This window comes from Perca fluviatilis, chromosome 5 (assembly GCF_010015445.1).
Source record: "Perca fluviatilis chromosome 5, GENO_Pfluv_1.0, whole genome shotgun sequence".
In the NCBI taxonomy this organism is placed as follows: domain Eukaryota; kingdom Metazoa; phylum Chordata; class Actinopteri; order Perciformes; family Percidae; genus Perca; species Perca fluviatilis.
The window spans coordinates 35,609,389-35,637,382 of NC_053116.1; the positions used below are offsets into that span (position 1 = coordinate 35,609,389).

The 27,994-nt window shown below is 38.9% G+C and overlaps 2 protein-coding genes across 7 annotated transcripts in view; both read left to right on the forward strand.

Annotated features, from left to right (window-relative positions):
* The window catches only part of LOC120559161 (tumor necrosis factor receptor superfamily member 14-like), a 202,390-nt gene that overhangs the window by 145,211 nt on the left and 29,185 nt on the right, over positions 1-27,994 (forward strand). The window lies entirely within an intron of this gene.
* LOC120559157 (tumor necrosis factor receptor superfamily member 14-like) lies at positions 1,145-27,987 on the forward strand. 6 transcript variants are annotated; one of them, XM_039800680.1, is made up of 10 exons: positions 1,145-1,373; positions 6,362-6,496; positions 7,450-7,543; positions 7,697-7,822; positions 7,981-8,136; positions 25,389-25,479; positions 25,582-25,763; positions 25,873-25,904; positions 26,022-26,054; positions 26,147-27,987. In XM_039800680.1, the coding sequence occupies exons 2-10, from the start codon at positions 6,431-6,433 to the stop codon at positions 26,243-26,245; spliced, it is 879 nt and encodes a 292-aa protein (XP_039656614.1). In that variant the 5' UTR covers positions 1,145-1,373; positions 6,362-6,430; the 3' UTR covers positions 26,246-27,987. The 6 variants fall into 6 exon arrangements, with proteins under 6 accessions (XP_039656614.1, XP_039656617.1, XP_039656616.1 ...); XM_039800682.1 differs by lacking the exons at positions 25,389-25,479; positions 25,582-25,763 and adding exons at positions 9,624-9,714; positions 9,817-10,001 and having other exon boundaries at positions 1,158-1,373; positions 8,071-8,136; positions 26,147-27,984; XM_039800679.1 differs by lacking the exons at positions 25,389-25,479; positions 25,582-25,763 and adding exons at positions 9,624-9,714; positions 9,817-10,001 and having other exon boundaries at positions 1,159-1,373; positions 26,147-27,983.

A 27,994-nucleotide genomic window follows, 5' to 3' on the forward strand; every position in this document is an offset into this window, starting at 1 on the left:
CCAGTTTCATAACTCCCGCCGCCACCTTCGTCCATCTCTAACCCCCTTCCTACTCTGTCACTTCCCTCTGCCAGCTCTCATCCAGTCACAGTCCAGTGTTGCCAACCAGCAGTCTCTCACCAGACGTCCATCTCGGTAATCAGTCCACTGTGAAGGTTAGCTAAGACAGCATGTGTCTTGTTTTAGACTAGTTAGTGAACATATATGGTATTTATACAGAGAAAGCTCAGAAAGCCCTTTTTGTATACAAAACACCAAATAAGAACGAAACAATTATACACTGTACCGTTTGAGAGAAACAGGTAAAAGATCAAAGATACCAACATGTCCAGGTAAGATGTCTGAGGTTATATACACAGCTATAAAAAGAGTGAAAAACACTATATATTTACTATATTAAAACTGTGGACTTCCTGTTTTTCAGAAAGTAATGGAGGTGAAAGCAATGGAAACACCACATTCATTTGTATTTAGAGATGATGCAGACATCCAATGTGATGAAGAAAACTTACCGCATGATGCTGGAGAGGCATTAGTCACACTATTCTTTGTTACTGTTACTTTGTTAGTTTTTTTCCCAGTAATTCCATAAATTACTATATTAAAATACTATATTGAAGCAAACTGCTGATTTCCATTCCTTCTTGTTTACCTTACATAAAAATTGGTATATTGTAAAATCTATATCTTTTCTTTAAAGAAACTATTGAGTAGTGTGAAGTCACTCAAATTCAAGTTCAAACTGTAAAGATGAGAAAGTTTGTAATTTCTGTATTGGTGTTTGATGCTAGTGTTTTTACTCTGTGTGTTCTGAGTGACAGTGTGTGTGTCTCAGTGTGTGTGTGTGTGTGTGTGTGTGTGTGTGTGTGTGTGTATGTGTGTGTGTATGTGTGTGTGTGTGTGTGTGTGTGTGTGTGTGTGTGTGTGTGTGTGTGTGTTATCTCAGTGAAGGTTGTTCTAGTGTCTGGCTGCACTGAGCCTGTTTTGAGACGTGTGTTAAGAGTTGTGTTACTGTGAATGAGTTTTACAGGTGATGTGAACTGTTTAGCTCAGGTGACTGTTGGTAGTGCAGACTGGAGTTTGAGTTTTGCACAAGTGGCTTCAGTTTTCCCCTTAACAGAATCGGAAGGTGTGGTAGACTACCACACCTTTTCACTGTCAGGGCTATTGGGGGAAAACAGCAGGCAATAGATATCACTATAATATTAAGTTGGTTTGCCAACCGCCAATAAACCATAAACCATGTATGTATTAGGAGCAATAAACCATGAAGAAAAAGAAGAAGAGAATTAGCGCTTTATTTTGAAAATAAGACCGAAAGAGAAACAGAATGCAGCAACTTCTCGTTAGCTTGACTGGGACAGCAACACCAGGTAAGGTTATGTCAGTATTTTTCATTCGATATTTTCTTTAAAAGGAGGCAATGTTACCGCATTTCACATATACCAGTTCTGATGCCAGTTGTTGTTGTTGTTGTACCTACCGCTGAAACGTTTCAGTGGCCCAGAAATGTTGTGGATCAACGTTAGCTAACATTGACGTTAAAAGCGAAAGGATATTAACGTTACCTCTCCCAAAGCTCAAGCAGCTTCTCTTAAGAGTCTTATTTACATGATAAAAGTTAATCAAAACTGGGATAGTCTTACTTAAAAAAAAAACAGCAGGATGAATCCGCTTCAACTGCAGACATTTTATTTAAAAAAAATATTACGTTGTAGGCCTACGACGCTGAAGTAGGTTTTCGGTTTTGGCTGGGGAATATAATTTACATTGCTGAGCGATGATTCTCCATTTTATGCACCGCCTACTGTTGTGAAAGCACAACTTTAAGGTATTTAATAACGTCTGAAACGGACTTTTAGATTTGTGAAAGCTTTCATGAGAACGCAATAAAGGGAGATTTGACTGTTTTTTTCACATGTTGACAACATGCCAGAGGCACTCTCAATCTCGTTACGGTTAACTGGTTGAACGACATGTTTCCTAGGATCGGTGGGAAACCATGGATGTATTAAGAGAACGTTTGGTGGTTGTGTCTCTCATTTATTGGTTGTGTCACATGTGTTACCCATCGGCAGACAGGTGTCTGTAAACTCGTGGTATTAAAAAAGGCAGAGGTCAGAACAGGGTCAACGCACCCCCGTTGAAAAAAACGTGTTGCTATAGGGCTGAACGTGGGCCAGTTCCAGATCAAACCCCATTATAACCGGACTTATCATATCTGGACTAATTTATCCCAGAGAGGTCAAAGATTTTCAAAACATATTTTCAGAATTGAGAAAGTATATTTCTATCTGTAAAAATGAAATGAAGAGAGATATCATGGATTTTTACCACACATAGTCCACATTTAACCAAATATCACTAAACCTAGACTTGTCAAATATGGACTAAATTATCCCAGAGAGGCTAAAGATATAAGAAGCATTTATTGTAGATGTGAAAATAGCAGTGCTACAGATTCAGCTCTTCTTTTGTTCTTCAAAAGAAAAGCAGAAACATGATTTTTTTAACCAATTAAAAAACAATCCAAACATCTTCACAGATTGGCCAATTGGTTCATTTACTCTTCATATTATTCTTTCAAAAAAGTCACAGTGATTGTCCTCACTTTGCCCAAAGCCTGCCCTGTGGCCTATGTAAGGGCCATGATTCAGCCATTAGTGCGCTTGTTCTTCATTTGATCTATATATGAAGACATTTTTTATGAAAAGTCTCCTGTCAATACTTCAACACAGTTATCAAGATTTGATTGCAAAATCATCTAATTAATCTTATTTATGTGTCTACTAGGCTGGGCAATATATCGATATTCTATCGATATTGTGATAGGAGACTAGACATCGTTTTAGATTTTGGATATCGTAACATGGTAATATGGCATAAGGTGTTTTTTTCTGTTTTTAAGGCTGCATTACAGGAAAGTGATGTCCTTACCTGAATGTTCTATCATTTGTCTTTAGCCTCTTAGTTATTAAATACACATAATTGATGCACCAAATGCCATCCTACAATATCACCGCAATATCGATATCGAGGTATTGGGACAAAAATATCGTCATATTTGATTTTCTCCGGATCGCCCAGCCCTAGTGTCTACTAACATCTGCCATCATTTCAGACCCTGCTCCTCTCTTCCTGACCACCACTTGTCATCATTGTGTTCCTACCTTCAGTCACCTCACACCTGCCTGCAGTCATGATCCTCATAATCCAAATTATCCAAAAGTTTATACTCTAGACCTGCACAGTAGCCTAGTCATTTGCCACACTGTTGATCATGTCTCATAGTCATAGCTTTGTAGCCATAATCTATTTTTTTTACATTTTACCTGTTCAACCTCTCGGTGTCCTGTGCCTACTGACAAAGCTTTCATGATTCTGAAACTGTGTTTTAAAGCATCTTTAGCCTCAGGCAGGGATGGTAACTTTCTAAAATATACCTTTTATATATACACACATATATATATATATATATATATATATATATATATATATATATATATATATATATATATATATATATATATATATAGAGAGAGAGAGAGAGAGAGAGAGAGAGAGAGAGAGAGAGAGAGAGAGAGAGAGAGAGAGAGAGAGAGAGAGAGTTTGAAATGGTCTTTAAACCCCAACAGCAATTAATAACCTTTGGTTTCTGAATAAGGAGTGAGAAAGATCTGTCATCTGTAGCTGCTGTAATCCTGTAAAAACACCCACCAATCACTGACTCGCGGTCCATTTGAAAAGAACCAATGAAATGCCTCCATGTCCCAATGTGCATACTTGTTGTTGTTGCTGCCAGAGTTCCTGCAAGGCTGAGAATGGAGAAGTCATGTGTGTTTAGATAATATTAGATGTTTGCTTGCAGGTTAACGAGACATGAAGTGAAATTGCGGTCCTTTCTCCGCTCTGCTCTTATCTTGTGAGATATTGGATCATTTTATCTTTTTTAGTGTGGTACATTTATTTAAATTAAACTATGTAAGAAGTTTAGAGAGGAAATGTCTCTTTGGTGGAACTGATAACTTATCTGAAACGTGACAAGCCATCAACAATCAGCCACTTCTTTTTACAGGAAGTCACAAACCTTTTGGAAACCACTGGTTTAATTTGCAGAGACCAGTAAACACATTCTCAGTGAAGGGTAAAAGTCTTAGAGGATACACATGTGGCTCTTTATTTTGAGCTCCTCTGAAAGCCTCCTCTCACCTCACACCTTGGCTCCTCTGTGACAGTTATGGCCGACCTCAGTTGATTTCCTGCTCATGCGTCTGATTCGGTTTATTTTCATTCGGTTTGAACTTTGCACAGCAGTGAGGTGTCAAATTTGTATGTTGTATGCACTCAAGGTAGCACCCTTATCTTTACAGTCTATGGTAGCAAAGTCCAACAACAGCTCATGCTGCATTACAGGTATAGTAAGTGATGTTAATCCAATACACTTTTTGTCAAATTCAGTGAATATCTCCTCACGGTCACCTAGCTCTCTGTTTTCTGTGTGCGCTGAAAAACAATCACCGGATTGTGAATGGAAAACAAACAAAGGAGTGCAAGAACCACAAAACACTTTTCCAGCCAATCAGCAACAGGCAGCGAAAGTTGATGGTAGGGGGGAGGCAGCATGTGTATGTGCCGGCCTACCAGTAGTTATCTGATGGAGAATCTGGGGGCGGAGGTTTATGGAGCTAGATTTGTTTCTTTATTACATGCGAGAAAATAAATGATCTGAGAGGAAAAAAAATTAAATTGTTGTTGGTTATGATACAGGACACTAATGAAAGAAATGGGGTTGGAGGGAAAGGTTACTGGCCAACAGGCATCACACTATGGTCTGGAATTTCAGAATAGCTGTAGTTTTGTTTGTTTGTGGTCTTGTGTGTCTTTTAGTTTTATACATTTGAGTGCCTTTTTTAGTGTGACATCTAAGTTATTGTTCTAATAGTTGATAATGGTTCTCTACATTTTTCTATAATGTTTTTGCATGTTATGTTTATTTTTTTGGGAAATAAAGACATTTTTTTTAACAAAAAGTGTTTCTGAACATCAATGACATTCAAAACAGTGATAACTGAAACAGATAAACACACCATGCAGTGTATAGAAATATTGATTGCAAACAGACCTAAGTATATATGATGATGTACCCAAGTGGCGTCTCATTTCATAGGGGTATGTTTTCAACAACCATAGTGTGCAACAACCATACAAAGACTATTTTACACAAAACTAGGTGGTACACTTTCAAACGGTATATCAATCACTATCTAACGTTGGCTAGCTATAGGGTTGCCACCTTCCATGCAGACTAGCTGAAAGTTGTACAGGAGGTTGTATATGATGATCAAGCAGTTACTCTTCAGGTGCTTTGAGGCTAGCAAGGGCAAAGGTAGAAACTAGCTCACTAAATAAGGAGTGAAACTATCTAAATCAACATATTCATTTGGCATTTGATTTAAAAATGGTAGAAACCAGGTGAGTTTGCAAGTTTACCTAGCATGATGGCTAATTAGTGATTAGCTTTTCTAGCAATTAGCATGCTAATAATATAATACACATTCATGAATATGATTGCTATTCTTTGTCCATGTCAATCTGACAAACGCATCAGTAATGGCAAACTAGCTTACATTTAGGGTTAGCCTATTTAATGTTTAATCTTCAGTGATGCTGAGCTTGCTCAGCCAGTGTAATGATTCAGTTCAACTCCCAAGACAAGACGGTGCTCACCCGACTGGCCAATAGGAACGTGGCCCCGCCCATGACATTATTTTCACAGCGAGAGCAAAATCCTGACACGAGAGCAAGAAATTGCATCGAGAGCAAAGACTTAGGTTTTGAGAGCAAGAAGAAAAACATTTTGAGAGAAACACTTTTTTTTTTTGAGAAATTGTTTTCACACTGATAGCAAAAAATATATATTTGAGAGTTTAAAAAAATTATTTTGAGAGAGATTTTCTTTTCTCAGAAATAATTAAAAAAATTTCAAATTTATATTTTTTTATGTTCTATACTTTCTCTCAAAACTTTTTTTAGTCTCAAATATTATTATTTTTTGCTGTTGGTATGAAAACTTTTTCTCTCAAATATTTTTTTTTTTCTCTCATAAAATGCTTTTTTGCTATCAGTGTGATAACTTTTGCTCTCAAACTTTTTTTTTCCTCTCAGATCATTTATTTTCTCGCATGTAATAAAGAAACAAATCTAGCTCCATAGGGTTCGGAAGGGGCGGGGGTTATATTTGTTTGGCAGTTGAGTTCAAATATCAACAGTCTTTGTGCAGAATGACTTACTGCACCTTTAAAGCAAACCTCTGCTGTGTGTAGTGTAATCTCTACATGATGATGTTGTTTTTCTTTCCCAGATGGTGTTCCTGTTTTGGATTTTACGTCTCGCTTCCTCCCAAATCTGAGTGAGATGACGTTTCCAGCCCATGGAAACTGTGATCCTGCCGTATACAATGATGTTTAGAAAACATTTGACAGTTGCACCATTGCTGGTAAAATAATGTGTTATCAAAGCAAGCTTTTATTTGCTTGTCAGCAATTCTTACTGTACATCATATTGCTTCTGTCCAGCATTTCCTTCTTTATCAAATACATCTTTATATGGGAAATGCTGGTATACCTCCACCTTAGCAGACTAACGTGTCAACAACCCTATGAGGCTTCATAGGAGAATTCAACTCTATATTTCATGTGCCAGTCCATATATTGACTTTGTTGTTATTTGTCCAATAGTCTATATCCTTGGCATTACACTTCTGGGATTGCTCCGCTGCTGCAGGAAATTGCATTCTGCCGGATACGCATTTTTCCTGTTTACTTCCTCTTTCTTTGTGTTGGAATTTTAAATTCGGTGGATTTGTGAGGACTATGGTTAACTGCTCCTCAGATCTCTGCAGGGTAAATCCAGACAGCTAGCTAGACTATCTGTCCAATCCGAGTTTTCTCTCGCACAACTATTTTGCAGTGGGTCTGTGCGGAGCTTAGCGCCGCCCATGACGATTCTGATTGGTTTAAAGAAATGGCATTTAACCAGAGCACGTTTTGCTCCCATCCCCGAAAGCCGTGTGGAGTAGCCAGACCTTCTTTCAGCGCGCTTTGGAGGAGGGTCTGGCAAAGCGAGACTATTTCTCCAATGACTGTCAGATGACACAAATGTGACCTTATTACCTCTTGTGTGACTTCATGCTATAACTCACTGTCAAAAGTTAAATAATGGAAACTTATTATAGTGGAATTGAATGTTAAAACACGTCTCACCCCTAAATTCCAGCTGTAGTAGATGCAGTTTTATTTATTTTTTATGTTTTTGTACATTTAACTTCACAAAATGCAGTCAGGTTTCCGTCAGAGTTCATTTCAACAGCTTCTCTCCATGTATTTGATTTGCAGAATGTTCTGTATGTTTTAACCAGGCTTCACTGAGACAAACTTTCTTACCTCACAGATTCTTGTGCTGAGTGTCTTCAGAGGACATACCCTCACATGTCATCCAACAGAGTATCTGAATGGGGATCAGTGCTGTCCTACGTGTTCTGTTGGTAAGATCTGATTGAAAGTTCACTAGCGCCACGAAGGGAAGCCAAACACCTGGCCCCATACTGACACAGAGCTGCATTTAAATTCGCAAAGTATCTCTTTTATTATAAACATTATATTGCATTCAATTAAATTGTTGGTTTTCTTTTCAACAGGAAGTCGAGTTAAAAAACATTGCACAGAGTTCAGAAGTACTTCCTGTCTAGATTGCGACAAGGGAACATATATGAATCTTCCTACAGGGCTTACAGAATGTTTTCCCTGTGCACGCTGTGATTCAGGTAGACTTCTGTTTATGTTTCCTTTTAATTACTAGTAGAAACATAACACTAAAGATTGATTTTTGAGCATGTAGCTCTCTAGTTGATTAGACAAAATAAAGTTTATCTTCATATAAAAGTTAAGTATCTTCATATTTAACATCTTTATGTGTTGACAGGTTCTGGTGTAAAGATAAAGACAGCATGTACGACTACATCAAATACAGTTTGTGAACCACTGAAGGGATTCTACTGTCTGTTCTCTCCAGGAAACAGCTGTGTGGAAGCACAGAAACACAGAAGCTGTCAACCAGGACAATATATCAGCCAAAATGGTTAGTTCATCATGCTGAATTTAGAAGTATAGACCATAGTTTAAGTTTTATATGAGAACAACAAAGTTCAGTGAAAATGAACTTGAACCTGCGAGGGGCTGCAAATGAAAATTGCTGTATTGCATTTTGGATTCTGTGCTCATGGTGATTAATGTGGGTTGTCCCTTTTTAAATAAGTTTAAGGTCCTATATAAATACTGTGAAAGTATTAAATTGTCCAATCCACAGAGAACAGCACAAAGCCCGTATTCAGAAACTGTGCTTTTAAACGAGCCATCAGGACTTCCGTATGATTGTGATGTCACAACTATTACTGTCACAACTATCACTGTCACAACTATTACTAAATTGACAAACCTTTCCGGTTTGTCAATTTAAAAAAACTATTTTGCTTTCCACCAGAACGGGAGGGACTTTGCCTCTCTATCGGAAGAAAGTGCTGCTACAGTGCTGTTACAGTCATTCCCCGGCTGCAATAAATGCATGTATATTCAGACAGACAGTATGATATTGAGCTTCCTCCAGTCGTTTTGCTGATCACCTATCACATGACTGACACTCTGTACCAGTAGCGTAGGCAGAAATCCCAGTGTGGGTGGGCCCCGAGAAAATTAGGTGGGCCTAGCCCGTCCAAGACCAATAATAGATTCTGATACACATTTGTTAACCTGAATAGGTAATTGCAACTATACTTGCATGAATGCACCACAGTTTAAAATAAAAAGCATTATAGGCTACATCAGTAGTTCACCAACAGGGGAGCGCTGCGAGATTAAATATAAATATATAATGTGTTCTACTCAAAGCTAAAAAAGCAGGGACAAGTCTGTGAAATGCCAGGTAAACATAAACAGACATTAACATAGCTAAAGGTAAAGCATCCATGGGCCAAAGCAACATACAAATATAGGCCTGTTACAGATGTCTATTTCTCTTTCTCCCATATGGAGCCACGCACAGCTGCCAGACGCAATGGCATCATTATTAAAGCTTTAGATAGAGTCACACCGGGCAACATGCTCAGCAACGTTAAAAATGACACTTGAACCGCGCACCAACAGGAACCTTGTGGCCTCCTAAAATAGGCTATGTTTCATATTAACTTTTGGTTACTTAAAATATTTAAAATTGCTTTTCTGAACGCATGGCTGCAGGTGACTGTGCTTTGGCATAGAGGGATGTCTTCGTTGGAGAACCAATTGCTGACGGGGAAACAGCTGAAGTAACAGCCACATAACGTTACATTTTCTTTATAGTCTTTGTCTTTATATACAGTCTATAGTCGTTAACACTAGGCACGGGTTGAGGAGAAACTGCTCCTAACAGCGACTCTCAAACTTAAACTACTTTGTGTCGCCATGAGCAAAATGTATGTTCCTCTGTCCTTTTGCAAATTATTAAATTAGATATATATATAATATATCATATAACACTTTGATTCCTTCATAATATGTATATTGAACTATAAATATTATTTGTATTGGTAGGAACAGCATTAAGCGACACTGAGTGCTCTGACTGCAGCGATGGAACATTTTCCAATGGGACATTATTGACATCGTGTCAGCCACACACACAGTAAGTGAAGCTTCAGATCAGACATGGACTCACCTGAACTCTTCCAACAGCAGCATGGTTCCCTACACATGGTCCTGTCAAAATGTCCCTCTATCATTCCAGATGTCAATCATTGGATCTTCAGCTGATAAAACCAGGAACTGCTTCAACAGATGCTGAATGTGGAGAACAAAGTTCAGGAGCTGGGATCGGTGTCGTTGTGGTGCTTGTGATACTTTTAGTGGTGGCCGGAATATCTTTGCCTGTCATGTGGATTCTCAGAAAGAAGGGACGATGTAAAAACACAGGTATGATTGGTATTTAGACAATCAAAACATTTGTTTTTAACACATGATAATGTCTGTCAAATCATTAAGTTGCTGATTAAGGTGTTTTTCACTGGTAATGTTTTATTACAGGAGGAAGAGGATATACAGAAACTCCCCAACCGGTAAGTATTCTTTACTGTTATTACTCTGTCCATGTTACTGTATGTACAGTAGGAATAATTTTAGTAGTAGTCATTAAATGATGTCTCTGGTTTATCATTACTTCACAAAGAATGGAAAGCTGAATGGAGAAGAACAGCTATAGGTAAGACAGTAGTGAATTCTTCATTTAATTGTTTTATGTCTTTACAAATGTATAATATGTTTCTCTTTAAACTCAATTGATTTCTCTCCTCAGGAAGTGGCTGTGATAAATGAACACAGAGACAGTTCATAGGACACATCAGAGGAAAGTTCCAGGTTCAATAAAATCCAGTCCGATTCTGGTCGAATCAGTCCAAGGTGAATTTTGGACACTGTGCTCCAAAGTGAACACCTGCTGGTCTGCAGCCTGCATCCCTATCTTCCAGAGATGTTACTGGACAGAGACTAGTCAGTCTGGAATAACAGCTTGGAGCAAGTCCCGGACTAAGTATGTAACGGCTCCAGGCTCTTCACTCAGAACTTCTGCTCCATCTCTCTCACCTGGACATTTTGCTGCTTGTACAGTGAGCTCTCCTTGTGTGGAACACCTTAAAGGCCAACATGTTCCCATCCCTGTCATTCCAAGCCACAGATCACCCAGACATCATGTGTCTGAAGGCAGGTATCATCAGAGAGCTAACACCTGGCCCCCCTGCCCCCGCGGCCTCTTGCCTCTACTGAAGCCCCTCCTGACCAAACTTCTGTCAGGACGGCTCTGCTCAACGCTCGCTCCCTTACCAACAAGACTTTTCTTCTCAAAGATTTGTAGGGAAAATTTGGATTATTGGTCCATCATTGAACTTTGTCCTGCAGACTTTAACTTCATCAGTACACCGAGGCTGTCAGGCCGTGATGGTGGTCTGGCAGTGATTTTTAGAAATAGCGTAGACATCGGATTGCCTCTCAAAGTCCAACCCCACGTCCACGTCGTGAGAGGCGGTAACAGCTGTAAGTACAGAATTGCGGGTACGGGTGAGGTATGGAGGGAGGCCATTGAGGCCACCCGGGCCGTTACAGTAGCCATGAAGGCCTGCCTGGACCCACCCGGAAACACGCTGCCAAACGGGGCTCCGGTGAAGCTAGGTGGGCCAATCACCCGTCTAGTGGATAAACATGATTACAGAAACATTCATGGATAACATTCAGCAAGGTTTGGAAGTAGAAGGTGTCTCCCCCCAGACAAATATGACGCTGGAAAACTCAAGCCGGAAGCACGTTGTTCAGCTGACCCCCCCCTTCTTACAACCAAAAACAATACAAAGATAGGCTCATGGAACGTTAGAACGATGTACCGAGCCGGTAAAGCATCTCAGATAGCAGCAGAATGAATCAGTCCAACCTGTCCCTAACAGGACTCAGTGAAACTAGGTGGACTCAATCAGAAAATACTCACCTTTCTAGTGGAGGAACAATAATATAGGCGGGACACGACCAGGATACTGCCCCACATACAGAGGGAGGAATTTCTTGATATTACTGAGCTTTATGGTGTGTGATTGAGTTCCACTCTCTTGACCCTCTGATGGACCAAGCTGACTGACTGAAAGAACTTTTCTGCAACAAAATAACACAACCTTCCCTCTCTCTGCCCTTGTGACATGATCAGTATCTTTTCTTCTGTTTACGTCGGCAACAAGTGGTGATGGAGCTAGGTTGTAAGTGACTTTATATACCACGCACACATTTACATATTTCATTAGGTCTGGACTTAGTTTTTTCACACTGTCTTACTATTCATTATGTCTGATCATAAGTGTGTTCTTTATAATTTGTCTTGTTTTAAAGATCTAATGCCCCATAAACATATTTTTTTTCAGGCGCATCATTAATCAGAGTACAGTTGAAAATTCCACTGCCTTATTTGTCCCTGAGTTGTCAGACTGTAGTGATGTGGAGACCCTGGTCCAAATATTTAATCAACATTGTTCCTCAGTTTTGGATTCAGTATCTCTTGTTTCAATCTAGACTAATATCTTCTGTTAAGTCTTCACCTTAGATAAATGATTCAATTCACAATTTGGACTCCCTTTCTCCTGTTTGATTAGAGGACATCTCCAAATGTAATTCTTAATGAAAAATGCAGTTGGAGTGAACAAATAGATTATGTGTAAAAAAAAGAATAATCTCAAATTTTGTAGGAATCATTTGGAAAATTAGTCCACTTCTTAATAGATTTTGTTTATTCACATGATATTATAGTTTAATGTATCCATATCTTCCGTATTGTAATGTTGTATGGGCCAGTACATATTCCACATACTTACACAAACTTCATTTAATCCAGGAACGATTTGTTAAGATTGCTATAAATTCAAAGCCCAGGGATCCATCCTTTCTCTTATTCTTTAAGCTTAAAATACTACTTATTAATAACATAAACATTCTGCAAACATGTATCTTTATCTAAAAGGTCAAATACCAAGGCCACACTATACCAGACCATTTCCAACAATGTTTCCATAATAGCACAAATATTCATTCTATGTCAACTAGACAAACCAGCCTGCTGTACCTTCCTCCTCCTCGTACCACCAGCAGACCACTTTATAAAATACAGAGGAGTTTAATATCTACACCGGACATGCAACTCCTCCTCCCTACCTGTATATAAAAGAAAACTAAAAGAAAAATTGTGCTCAGTGGATATCTAGCGTCCTGACTGGCAGCTATTGAAATGATACCAGCTTTATGAACTCTTCTTCTGCTTTTATTATCTTAATCTCCTGCTTTGACTGTAATCATAAATCCTGCTATTTACCAAATTGAGTTTAAACCTGTTACTCTCTCTAATTATGTTTGTTATTCTACTTTTGCCATATTGAGTTAATTTAATGTACTTTTTTATTTTTTTTATTCAGGGAAGGTTCACTGAGAGCAGGAACGCCCTGATCACATAGTAGTCGTCCCTTTATTGTTGTCACATAGTCACAAGTACCAGCGAAATTATCAATCAACCTGACCGTACATATACAAACATACAATATCCAATGGGGTAGACAGGACAGGAAGACAGGGTATTAAGGAAAAGAATACAGCATGACATGAGGAGAGGTGAGGAGAAAAAAAGGCAACTCCCAGACTGTGCCCCTATAGGAGTACAGTGTGGGAACAGGAAAAAAACACCTCAGTAACATAAGCACATGCACACGAGACTCGCAATGGGGGAGGGGAAACCAGCACAGGCAAGCAGCCATCCGGTCCTTGTTTTGTCTTAGGGCCAGGAGCCGCAGTTAGTCACTCTCGACTTCTCTGAAATGTCCCCTCTGGTCTCCGTATCGATCAGATTGTGTCAATTGCGCCGAGAGACCAGTTGATCAAATCCATAATTCTTGGTTTAGGAGCAGTGCAGAGAGAGACTCTCGGTCGTCCCACATTGACACAGTTCCACATTCATACCTGGAAATTATTATTATATGTTGTTATAATGACCTGGTGAGGTCAGAAACCCGTGGAGGGGGGGGAGAATTGTATATTTTACATAGACTGTAACAGTCTATGATATTTCAGCACATAGGTAAAGCTGCAGAAGCTGAACATTATATTCCAAAACACAGATTTTAAATTACATAGCAACAATTTAACAATTGGCCCTTATGAAATCTAATCGCGGCACGGCTGTCTTGGAACGCAATAGACAGACGGTGGCAGGATACCCCGATACTTAAATTCCACTAAAATGTAACCGTGAACAATCAGTGTTCGACCTACAGTCTGTTGAGATGTCTTTCCAAACGCAGAAACGAAGCGCAATCACATAAAACGTTAAGAAAAAAGATCCCTATTTTGCCGTTATCTAATGACACGAAAAAAAAGTAATCCACAGCGATCAGTAGATCCACAAAAAGGTAAATGATACGGTGTATCCAGCAAGTCCTACGCACGTCACGTTCACCAGCCAGCTCCAAACAGGTGAACGAGGCCTCTCCACTTCACCGTTTAAACAAAGTGGAATAAAAGTCCAAATCTACACAAAACAATATCTGCAGCACACTGTTCGAATGCCAGCACACTGTTTTTCAAAACTGTTAAATACAAATTCAAAACTGAATGATGGAACATTCTGCAGTAAACCTATTGAAATATGTAGAAAATCTTACACTGTAAACCTTTGATGTAAATTTACAGCTAAAATCTTTAATTTATGCAGGATCATACTGTAAATACCAATGCATTCTGGGAGAAAATAATAATATTACAGCACTATCTGCAAATGTTACAGATTACTGGTATTTACTGTTAATACCAGTGCATCTTGGGAAAATAAAGGAAGAGGCGGGAATCACACTGCAGCCAGTAAATTACTGTAAGTTCAAATAATACAGTAAGAAACTATTTACAGTTAAATACCATAAAATTTAAAACCAGTATGCTTGGTGTAAATAAACTGCTGCAGCCAGTAAATTAAAGTAAATTTACAGTGAAAAGTTTTACAGTGTAGAATATTTACAATAAAATGAAGTCATTAATTAGATTTTTCTGCAGATTTTTCACTGATTTTAAACAAATTAAACCGACAGATTTTAATACTAGATCACCGCTGAAAACCAAAAAGAAAAAGAATTCTGTTTGAGTCTGACTTGTTTTGGTCAATGGAGTTTATGTTGGGACATGTATGAAGTGTTTTGGAGGAAGTTTTGGAATTTAACCTTTATTTATTCAGGGAAGGTTCACTGAGAGGCAGCCTCTCTTTTGCAGGAACGCCCTGATCACATTCACACAGTTCCACATTCATACATGGAAGCTGTCCAGTACAACCACAGTCTGATCTGCTGGCCTCTGAGCAGCTCCACTGGAGCAGATGGAGGTTAAGGGCCTTGCTCAAGGGCCCCTCAGTGGTGGTGATGACATAGTAGTCGTCCCTTTATTGTTGTCACATAGTCACAAGTACCAGCGAAATTATCAATCAACCTGACCGTACATATACAAACATACAATATCCAATGGGGTAGACAGGACAGGAAGACAGGGTATTAAGGAAAAGAATACAGCATGACATGAGGAGAGGTGAGGAGAAAAAAAGGCAACTCCCAGACTGTGCCCCTATAGGAGTACAGTGTGGGAACAGGAAAAAAACACCTCAGTAACATAAGCACATGCACCGAGACTCGCAAATGGGGAGGGGGAAACCAGCACAGGCAAGCAGCCATCCGGTCCTTGTTTTGTCTTAGGGCCAGGAGCCGAAGTTAGTCAACTCGACTTCTCTGAAATGTCCCCTCTGGTCTCCGTATCGATCAGATTGTGTCAATTGCGCCGAGAGACCAGTTGATCAAATCCATAATTCTTGGTTTAGGAGCAGTGCAGAGAGAGACTCTCGGTCGTCCCACATTGACACAGTTCCACATTCATACCTGGAAATTATTATTATATGTTGTTATAATGACCTGGTGAGGTCAGAAACCCGTGGAGGGGGGGGAGAATTGTATATTTTACATAGACTGTAACAGTCTATGATATTTCAGCACATAGGTAAAGCTGCAGAAGCTGAACATTATATTCCAAAACACAGATTTTAAATTACATAGCAACAATTTAACAATTGGCCCTTATGAAATCTAATCGCGGCACGGCTGTCTTGGAACGCAATAGACAGACGGTGGCAGGATACCCCGATACTTAAATTCCACTAAAATGTAACCGTGAACAATCAGTGTTCGACCTACAGTCTGTTGAGATGTCTTTCCAAACGCAGAAACGAAGCGCAATCACATAAAACGTTAAGAAAAAGATCCCTATTTTGCCGTTATCTAAGACACGAAAAAAAAGTAATCCACAGCGATCAGTAGATCCACAAAAAGGTAAATGATACGGTGTATCCAGCAAGTCCTACGCACGTCACGTTCACCAGCCAGCTCCAAACAGGTGAACGAGGCCTCTCCACTTCACCGTTTAAACAAAGTGGAATAAAAGTCCAAATCTACACAAAACAATATCTGCAGCACACTGTTCGAATGCCAGCACACTGTTTTTCAAAACTGTTAAATACAAATTCAAAACTGAATGATGGAACATTCTGCAGTAAACCTATTGAAATATGTAGAAAATCTTACACTGTAAACCTTTGATGTAAATTTACAGCTAAAATCTTTAATTTATGCAGGATCATACTGTAAATACCAATGCATTCTGGGAGAAAATAATAATATTACAGCACTATCTGCAAATGTTACAGATTACTGGTATTTACTGTTAATACCAGTGCATCTTGGGAAAATAAAGGAAGAGGCGGGAATCACACTGCAGCGCCAGTAAATTACTGTAAGTTCAAATAATACAGTAAGAAACTATTTACAGTTAAATACCATAAAATTTAAAACCAGTATGCTTGGTGTAAATAAACTGCTGCAGCCAGTAAATTAAAGTAAATTTACAAATTATTAAATTTACAAATTAAACCGACAGATTTTAATACTAGATCACCGCTGAAAACCAAAAAGAAAAAGAATTCTGTTTGAGTCTGACTTGTTTTGGTCAATGGAGTTTATGTTGGGACATGTATGAAGTGTTTTGGAGGAAGTTTTGGAATTTAACCTTTATTTATTCAGGGAAGGTTCACTGAGAGGCAGCCTCTCTTTTGCAGGAACGCCCTGATCACATTCACACAGTTCCACATTCATACCTGGAAGCTGCCCAGTACAACCACAGTCTGATCTGCTGGCCTCTGAGCAGCTCCACTGGAGCAGATGGAGGTTAAGGGCCTTGCTCAAGGGCCCCTCAGTGGTGGTGATGAGGGCGGGACAAGAGCTGCTCTTTCACTTTCCCCACCCAGATTTTATCCTGTCGGTCTGGGGATTGAACCGACGACATTCCAGTCACAAGCTCGCTTCTCTAACCTTTAGGCCACCACTGCCCTTGACTGTCCCGACACATTTTTGGTAATGCCGACTGTAATGAAGAGTTAAAAAAAAATATTAATGTAAATAAAACAGGAGAAACTGCAATACTGCTCTTAATTTCTCCTTTTTTTAATACTTAAAATACATATTGTAAGTATTGTATGTATTCTACATTAATTGAAAGTTTTTGTTTTATATTGACAAAATCATTGTGTTTCTGTTTTTTATGTCTTCTTTTTTTAAGCAAACTGTAAAAGGAAATAAAAGTTTGAATTGTAGTGTTGGGCAGTGAGTGTTTCCATTACTATTACTAAAAAAAACTCCTTACATATGTAGGTTTTTTTTAAATAAAGTGAAAGTACCAAATAATATAGTTGAAAGGCTTACATAACTTGTCTACACACAAAAAGGAAAGTTATTTACGCAGGAGAGGATTGTTTTTTATTTTATTTTAAGAAGGAAAAAGGTGTGACACAATTATTTTTAAACCTTTATTTTTTTTTACAGAAAGGACCATTTACATCTCTCTATAGATCTTGCAAGTACAGAACATAGAAAAAGAAACAATTAAAAAAAACTTTAATATCACAGTTTTAACACTGTTACAGCTACTGGCTCCAGTTGGACTGATGGACAGAAAGCTACACGGGTCCAACTAGTCCAGTTCTAGTCCTTTCAGACTGATGTTGCGCCATCACTGGTTCCATCTGTGTCTGCTGTGTAGCTGATTGAGTTTTGGATGTCATCCACAATGGCTTCTCTTGCTGACCTGGGTAGGTCGCTGCTCTGCTTTACTATGAAAAAGAACTGCAAAAGGATTAACAATAGTTAATATAATTACTCAATGAATACTTACAGGTAGTTATTTTATGAATACTATTAGGCTACCTTTTAAGCTATAGATTGGGTTAATTTGTGTATTCCTTGAAAATGTAAATCATTGCTACTCACCCTACTTTATAATATATACTGGAAAAAAATTGCAAGTTACAGTTAAGTAACAAATACTCTGCATTACTTGTGCTGTAATTATTTGACCCTGTTTAAATGAAGAAGAAAAAACAGCAGTTAATGTTTCACATTAAATTGGATGGGACGTTAATGTTAACTGAGTATAGAAGAAATAAAAAACGGCATCATGGGGGATTCCTAAGGTCAGGTCTCAGTTATTTGTAATTATTCTCCTAGCAACAGCCACCGCAGCATATCCCATAATTACCTAACTGACTAATCAGTGCCAGCTGGTGGACATTTAAGAGCTGTAGGGTTTCCCACAGTGTTTTATGGAGGTGGTGGGCCACCTCATCTTAATCAAAGACCACCTTTGTTACATCATCAAAATGAAAACAATAATCAACACGGAGCTTTGAGGGGGTTTCACACAGATAATGCCAAGTATTTAATGAGTGTGCTCTGTTTAGGCCATCAATCACTAAAGCTCAGCTGATCAGCAGGTGTTAGTGAGGGCTACAATAGGACTGTATATAAACTTCACTGTAGCTGATTCTGGTTTCCAACTTTTCCCCAGGTATGTCTGTTAAAACATGAACGGGGACAACTCTCTTTTTGCAGAGGTGGATCTACAGGGGGGCAAGGGGGGGCAGCTGACCCCCCACTGTAGGGCCTTGCCCCCCCCTGCAGCTGCCCCTCTAACTTTGGTGTTAAAAAAACTGTACTTGTAAAAACAAACTGCCACTATGTCCACAAGCTTCTTAAAACATTGAAACAAACAATTCATTTATATTAATTAATAATAAATAATAAATGTAAGATGTAATCTTAGCTCCCTGCCCCTCAAATACTTAGCTACGTCCCCTGAATCGAACGTTATGATAAATGTAATGTATGCCTTTGATCAGTTTGGATTTTAGTAAAGACAAGAACAGCATAATACAAAATATTACAAACTGGCATGTTTAAATTTGTAACGTTTAGACAGGGTCGCCGTTTCTGTAGCATTATGTTACAACACACTACACAGTCCTTGCTGAGACCGATCATTTGCATGTGATTACTGTAGTTAAAGGAGTAGCCTTCTATAAATTTCACTTCCTCTCACATATCACGGCAACAAGGCTGCACAAATTAAACCAGGTGACATCCTTTACTGTCAAACTGGGTAAACAACAAATACAATGGGATTAAGAAGTCTAAACATAACTGTTGTATGCATGTAATAAATCTCTTCTGATGTTATGTTTGTAAGGCGTCTGGTATACTCGCCGCAGCTGACCTGTGTTGTGCGCAAATGTGACGTCATGGGAGCGCTGTAACTATTTATACTCGCGCGTGTTGGTCACTAGTTGCAGTCATCTCCTGAACAGAGGTGTCGCTAATGAGGAAAGGCTACCGACTTTTGCTATTTCCTGTTTCCGCTTTGTTGCGCGCCGCTGAATAAAATAGCGTGGTGCACGACCTCTGGTCGCTACACTTAAAATCCTGGCACGCCAGCGAGATCTACGTCATTTTGACGTCACATTGGCGCACGACAGGTCAGCTGCGGCGACTGTAAAAAGACCTTTAGGCTACTTATTAGCTACAGGGCCCTACAGTGTAATGTAATACAAGGATAACCAGAGCTTTTCACATCTTGACTTTTGCATGCCAGAGTAGCTGGAGATATTAGCTGGAGTCTGAAAGTGGAGATATTGCAAGCCAAGAAAATTCAGAGTAGTGCACAAGATAAAGAGAATGAGGGAAATGAAGAAGGAGAAGGCAGTAAACTCGAGAGACCAGATGGGTCAGAGCAGGAGAAGACCACAGAAGGAGATGCAGAAATAAGTGAGAGAGAAGAAGAAAAAGATTGGCTATGAGGGATGAAGAGGAGTCTGCAGATTCAGAGAGAGGGACGGAGGCAGAGAGTGATCAGGAGGAGGCAGATGAAGATGACAGGGAGGAAGAGGCTGCAGTTACCCCCTGGACCATATGGTATGTTTATATTCTCCTTCCATATAAATTGCAGTACAGTTTATGGCTATTTCCATTATGTTGTATATGTTATAGGGTTTGATATGTAAAGATTTGGACACACCTTCTCATTCAATGCATTTTCTTTATTTTAATGACTATTTACATTGTAGATTCTCACTGAAGGCATCAAAACTATGAATGAACACATATGGAATTATGTACTTAACAAAAAAGTGTGAAATAACTGAAAACATGTCTTATATTTTAGATTCCTCAAAGTAGCCACCCTTTGCTGTTTTGATAGCCCTGCAAACCCTTGGTTTTCTCTCAATGAGCTTCATGAGGTAGTCACCTGAAATGGTTTTCACTTCACAGGTGTGCCTTGTCAGGGTTAATTAGTGGAATTTTTTCCCTTATTAATGGGGTTGGGACCATCAGTTGTGTTGTGCAGAAGTCAGGTTGATACACAGCCGACAGCCCTATTGGACAACTGTTAGAATTCATATTATGGCAAGAACCAATCAGCTAAGTAAAGAGAAATGAGTGGCCATCATTACTTTAACAAATGAAGGTCAGTCAGTCCGGAAAATTGCGAAAACTTTAAATGTGTCCCCAAGTGCAGTTGCAAAAACCATCAAGCGCTACAACGAAACTGGCTCACATGGGGACCGCCCCAGGAAAGGAAGACCAAGAGTCACCTCTGCTGCTGAGGATAAGTTAATCCGAGTCACCAGCCTCAGAAATCTCAAGTTAACAGCAGCTCAGATTAGAGACCAGATGAATGCCACACAGAGTTCTAGCAGACACAGAGGAGATTGTGCGAATCAGGCCTTCATGGTCAAGTAGCTGCTAGGAAACCACTGCTAAGGAAAGGCAACAAGCAGAAGAGATTTGTTTGGGCCAAGAAACACAAGGAATGGACATTAGACCAGTGGAAATCTGTGCTTTGGTCTGATGAGTCCAAATTTGAGATCTTTGGTTCCAACCGCCGTGTCTTTGTGCGATGCAGAAAAGGTGAACGGATGGATTCTACATGCCTGGTTCCCACCGTGAAGCGTGGAGGAGGTGTGATGGTGTGCGGGTGCTTTGCTGGTGACACTGTTGGGGATTTATTCAAAATTGAAGGCATACTGAACCAGCATGGCTACCACAGCATCCTGCAGCGACATGCCATCCCATCAGGTTTGCGTTTAGTTGGACCATCATTTATTTTTCAACAGGACAATGACCCCAAACACACCTCCAGGCTGTGTAAGGGCTATTTGACCAAGAAGGAGAGTGATGGAGTGCTGCGCCAGATGACCTGGCCTCCACAGTCACCGGACCTGAACCCAATCGAGATGGTTTGGGGTGAGCTGGACCGCAGAGTGAAGGCAAAAGGGCCAACAAGTGCTAAGCATCTCTGGGAACTCCTACAAGACTGTTGGAAAACCATTTCAGGTGACTACCTATTGAAGCTCATCAAGAGAATGCCAAGAGTGTGCAAAGCAGTAATCATAGCAAAGGGTGGCTACTTTGAAGAAACTAATATAAGACATGTTTTCAGTTATTTCCCACTTTTTTGTTAAGTACATAATTCCACGTGTTCATTCATAGTTTTGATGCCTTCAGTGAGAATCTACAATGTAAATATTAATGAAAATAAAGGAAACGCATTGAATGAGAAGGTGTGTCCAAACTTTTGGCCTGTACTGTATGTGTAAATACCTGACCTGGACTTTGACACACTGCTGATTGGTTGGAAAGGGTTTTTGGCAACTTGTCAAAGGCTGAGGGAAGAGAACGAAGCCTTCTTTAACTGTCTATGGAACGAAGAGGACTTAAGACAACAATGAAAAAACAATAAATGAGGACATATGAACCACTAATGAAACACAGGTGAGTCACGATATTTTCTTAAAAGATGGTAACGTGCTACATCACTTCTGATACCAGTTGTTGTTAAACTAGTTACTGCTAGATATGTTCTGGATTATCAGCCAGGCTACTGTTGTGGGAATATTTTATCTGTCTTATTCTCAGATGCGGGTGGCTCTCTCGTAGTATAAGTCCTACATTTTGTTTTGATAAACATTTTAGCAGTGCTGTAGCCCACAGGTTCTCTTATATAGCCTATTTAAAAACAAAAAAATTAAAACATATTCTTTTAGATGTGTTGTATAACTTTATATAGCCATAGGCCTACTGCTTGTTAGCTTGTGAATTTCCCCTTGGGGATCAATAAAGACTTATTCATATAATAATATCATAACTTATTAATTTATTGTATTGTGTATTGATCTGAATCTGTAAACTAACTAAAACAGTCAGATGAATGTAGTGCAGTAAAAATACAATATTTCCCTCTGAGATGTAGTGGAGTACAAGTATAAAGTAGCAAGAAATAGAAATACTCCTATAAAGTACCAGTATGCCTACATATCATTGAAGGGACGATCAGCCCAGCTTCAGAACTCTACGGCCCACAGAGCAGCCACACTGGAGACTTCACCGTCTGAGCTGTCTACTTACAGTTTAACGCTCCGCTAACTTTAATCGTGCAGCTCTTTCAGACTTTCCAAATGTTATCGGATCAAATGGATCAAATTCTGATTGTGAGACGAGTCATTGCGTGGGGGGTTGTGACACTCAAAATCATGTATGGATTGGGTAGTTGCAATTCCTGTCGACTTCCTGGGGGCTTGAGGCAAAGACACTACAAGCTGACTCACACAGGTCACAAACCAAACAGTTTAAACCCCTGGTTTCATTTGCATTGTAGACAGATCCCCAGTGAAGTGTAAAAGACGTAGAGAATACAAGTGTGGTTATTCATTTCAAGCTTTTATGGCTAATGGGCGTGATTCAGTTTATCTTCCCTTTGTTTGAACTTTGCACAGCAGTGAGGTTGTAAAATCCGATAAACGCTTGAGGTATGCAGGAAAGTCCACCAACATCTCCAGCTGCATTAGAGCAGGTCTCTGCCGTGTGTAGTGTAATCTCTACATGGTTGTCTTCTTTTTGTTTCCAGATGGTGTTCCTGTTTTGGATTTTACATCTCACTTCCTCCCAAATCTGAGAGAGATGTCTTCAGCCCATAGAAACTGTGATCCTGCTGTATACAATGATGTTAAGAAAACATTTTACAGTAACACCATTGCTGGTAAAATAATGTTATCACAGCAAGCTTTTATTATAATTCATACATCATATTGCTCCTCTCCAACATTTCTTTCTGTAATTGTTTTTACATTAATTGGATCTTCATCAATGTATGGGGTAAAGAAAAGATGGAGCTGTATTCAATATTAAGAGAAGTGAAAAATAGAGGCAAAGTTCCTTTCCATTTCTATTTTTTTCTTCTTCATCTGACCATTTCATTTCAACAGCTTTGTTCCATGCATTTGATTTGCAGTAGGTTTGAATTTCAACCAGGCTTCAAACTTATTTCTCTCCACAGATACTTGTGCTGAGTGTCTTTAGAGGACATACCCTCAAATGTCATCAAACAGAGTATCAGATCGGGGATCTATGCTGCCCTACGTGTCCTGCTGGTAAGATCTGATTGAATGTTAAAGGACTATTTCTGCCTATATTTAGCAGAATTATCCACTAGGTGCAGACCAGTGGAGTCAGTCTTACTCCCATGGTCACAAGTGAAATGTATCGTGACAGTAAAAGAACAAGCAGGAATTTATAGATATTTTTTAATAATTTCTTCAAAAATACTAAGTAATAAGAATGACACTAGTAGACATTGTGGATGTCACTTTGCCTAGCTACATTAACCCCAAGATAATACATTTTTATTTAATAGAAACATTGCATGACATTAAATTGCTTTTCTTTTCAACAGGAAGTCGAGTTAGAAAACATTGCACAGAGTTCAGAAGTACTTCCTGTCTGGATTGCGATGAGGCAACATTTATGGATCGTCCTACAGGGCTTACAGAATGTTTTCGCTGTTACCGCTGTGATTCAGGTAGACTTCTGTTAATACTTTCTAATTATTAGTTAAAATGTATGACTAAGCCTAGATTTAGTAGGCTTATCACTGCTGGTCCCACTGTTAATGCTGTGTAAGAACTGAGAAAACTAAAGACTGGTTTAACAGTGTCATTGTGAAGATGCAGAAAGTCATTTAGAAGAGTTTACTGGACTGCAGAATTACAGACTGCACCCAGAAACAAAGACCTCATGTGTTATGAACAGTGTTGGATGTAACGCGTTACAGTAATGTAACTACTTTTTTCGGGTAAAAAGTCATGTTACGCGCTACTACTGAAAATTTGTTAACGAAATGTAGTTCTTTTTTTAATTCGGCGCAACGTTACTTTTCCCAGGGACAGATTTGACAGCGACACTGCCTTCTGAGCTGCGCGCTCATAAGCTCCTCGCGGTACGTGACAGAGGATGGTAGCAGAGCAATCATGGCAAGCGAGAAGCTTGGACTCGTTCATAATGAATCAGCCGTCACTCTGTGAGTAGAGAATCTGCAGTGTAGTTCAGACACTTCACTGATAAACCATAGATTGGCTTTATGGTCAAAGATAGTTTTTGTATAATTAACTTAAGTCTCTGCCAGAGCGCCTGCTTTTAAAAGTAACGTAAAAGTAACAAGTAAAGTAAAAAGTTAATTTTCATAGGTGGTAACTAAGTAAAGTAATGGATTACTTTTTTAAGGAGTAACAACGAGCAAACACTACTTTTTAAAAGTAACTTCCCCAACACTGGTTATGAAATACTGTGAGACCAGTGAAGACTATTTTGTGTCATAAAATCCTCTTTTCACATAAGTAAATAGCAGTCGACATGATCAAAAGTCTTTTTGCAGTTAAGATATTAGCTGTTGGTATCAGCTTAGACTTTTATTCTCTGTTTTTATAAATGGGAATATTTTAGGATGTAGCTCTGTAGTAGAAGAGACAAAATACATATATGTAACATCTTTATGTGTTGACAGGTTCTGGTTTAAAGATAACGACGTCATGTACGACTACCTCAGATACAGTTTGTGAACCACTGGAGGGATTCTACTGTACGGACTCTTCAGGAAACAGCTGTGTGGAAGCACAGAAACACAGCAGCTGTCAACCAGGACAATATATCAGCCAAAAAGGTTAGTTTATTGTGTTGACTTTATATTGATATATAGATTATAGGTATAGCTTTAATTTTAAATGAGAACACCAAAGTTCAGGGGAAATAACCTTAATGAACTTAAGAAGAGTCTGAGAAGAGAAGAGACTGGAATGAGTCATTTTTCCTGAAATATGAAAAGCTTGTAAAAGATTATATTTTGGGACTTGAAACAAAGAAATGTTGTATTGTATATAATAATAATTATGTATTTTTAACTATCTGCTTCAAAAATGTCAACAATCAAATATTTTTTTAAATCCACTGAAAGGAGATCAGACAGATCTGATGAAATGTAAAGATGTCATAGAACACGTTGTTCTCTTCACAATATGTAAACTGAACTGGATCATTTGTACAGGAACAGCATTAAGGGACACTGAGTGCTCTGACTGCAGAGATGGAACATTTTCTGATGGGACATTATTGACATCGTGTCAGCCACACACACAGTAAGTGAAGCTTCAGATCAGACATGGACACACCTGAACTCTTCCAACAGCAGCATGGTTCCCTACACATGGTCCTGTCAAAATGTCCCTCTATCATTCCAGATGTCAATCATTGGATCTTCATCTGATAAAACCAGGAACTGCTTCAACGGATGCTGAATGTGGAGAACAAAGTTCAGGAGCTGTGATTGGCATCGTGGTGCCTGTGATACTTTTAGTGGTGGCCGGAATATTTCTGCTTGTCGTGTTAATTCTCAGAAAGAAGGGACGATGTAAAAACACAGGTATGATTTGCATTTAGACAATAAAAACATTTGTTTTTAACACGATTATGTCTGTCAAATCATTAAGTTGCTGATTAAGGTGTTTTTCAATGGTAATGTTTTATTACAGGAGAAAGAGGATATGCAGAAAATCCCCAACCGGTAAGTATTCTTTATTGTTATTACTCATCACATGTTACTGTATGTACAGTAGAAAATAGGAATGATTTTAGTAGTAGTCATTAAATGATGTCTCTGGTTTATCATTACTTCACAAAGAATGGAAATCTGAATGGAGAAGAACAGCTGCAGGTAAGACAGTAGTGATTTCTTCATTTAAATGTTCATGTCTTTACAAATGTATAATATGTTTCTGTTGAAATTCAATTTATTTTTCTTCTCAGGATATGGATTTGAAAAATAAACACAGAGACCGTTTATCGGACACTGCAGAGGAAAGTTCCAGGTTAAATGAAAACCAGTTATATGCTGACACATTGTAAGTTGTACAGAAATGAATCAGTCCAAGGTGAATTTTGGACACTGTACTCCAAAGTGAACAGCTGCTGGTCTGCAGCCTGCATCACTATCTTCCAGAGATGTTACTGGACAGAGACTAGTCAGTCTGGAATAACAGCTTGGAGCAAGTCCCGGACTAAGTATGTAACGGCTCCAGGCTCTTCACTCAGAACTTCTGCTCCATCTCTCTCACCTGGACATTTTGCTGCTTGTACAGTGAGCTCTCCTTGTGTGGAATTCCTTAATGGCCAACATTTTCCTATACCTGTCTACAAGCCACAGGTTTTTATATTCAAGTGGTTTCAGTTTGCGGGACATACTCTGGACTCTGGACTTATTTTTTTTTCACTGTGTAACTATTGATGATATCTGTATAGATGATGTTCTTGTTAGCGATCATAAGTGTGTTCTTTATAATTTGTTTTTTTATAGATCTAATGCCCCATAAACATATCTTTTTGCAGACTCATCATTTATCAGAATACAGTTGAAAATTCGACTGCCTTATTTGTCCCTGAGTTGTCAGACTGTAGTGATGTGGAGACCCTGGTCCAGTTATTGAATCAACATTGTTCCTCAGTTTTGGATTCAGTGGCTCAGTTTCAATCTAGACTAATGTCCTCTGTTAAGTCTTCAACTTGGATAAATAAGTAAATTCACAATTTGGACTCCTGGTTTCCTTTTTTCATTAGAGGACATCTTGTAATTGTTGCACAAATTTAAACCTTCATCTGCATCCTTTGACATTCTTCCTTCATAGTTGCTTTTAAATGTTTTTAATTCAATTGCTCCTACTATATATCCATGATCAATCTCTCCCTTTTAACTGTCTCTGTCCCCAGTCATTTTAAACATGCTATAGTCCAGCCTTTGCTAAAACAAAAACAAATTTAGACCTCACCCTCAGTGAATTACAGGCCCATATCTTAGCTACCTCTTGTGTCCAAACTGCTAGAAATATATAACATGTATAACTTTCTATCTGGTTGGTAAACTACATTCTATGAAAAGGCTCTTCTTAGAGCCACTAATGGCATAACAATGGCTGCCGATGATGGGAAATGTGCTCTTAATCATGATGGTATCTTTTAAAAAAGGCTAAACCAGTTAGAGGGTATTGTCATGGTTGTGTATGTTTCAGTTTCCAGTTTTATTTTGTAGTCTGTTTTTCTGTCTTGTCTTGTCTTGTTTAACTTCCTGTCTTGTGTTTTCCCGCCCCACCCTGATTTGTTTCACCTGTTCCTGAGTCCTTGTGTCACCTGTCTATTGTTTCCTCGTTACCTCTTGGATTTAGTCTGTGTTTTCTTTGTCTGTTGTCAGGTCATTGTATTGTTTAGGGTGTTTGTGTGTGGAGTCTACCCCCATCAACCATCTTGTGACTTGGTTTGACAGCAGTTACCTTGATCTGAATGTCAGTAAGACCAAGGAACTGTGCTTTGGAGGAAAGAGGTGAGCAGGCGGTTACTATTTTTTGAAAGAGTAACGAATGATTAGTTACAGTAACTACCCTTCTGAAAAACTAACCTTCTGAAAAACAGTAACTAATCATTCATTACCCTTCGGCAAAACAGTAACTAATCATACGTTACTCTTTCAAAAAACAGTAACTACCCTTCTGAAAAACAGTAACTAATCATTCGTTACCCTTTTGTGAGGACCAGGTCATAAAATAAGTTATACTGTTTAGTTCATAGGAAAAGCAACCACCCATATATATTATTATTATTATTATT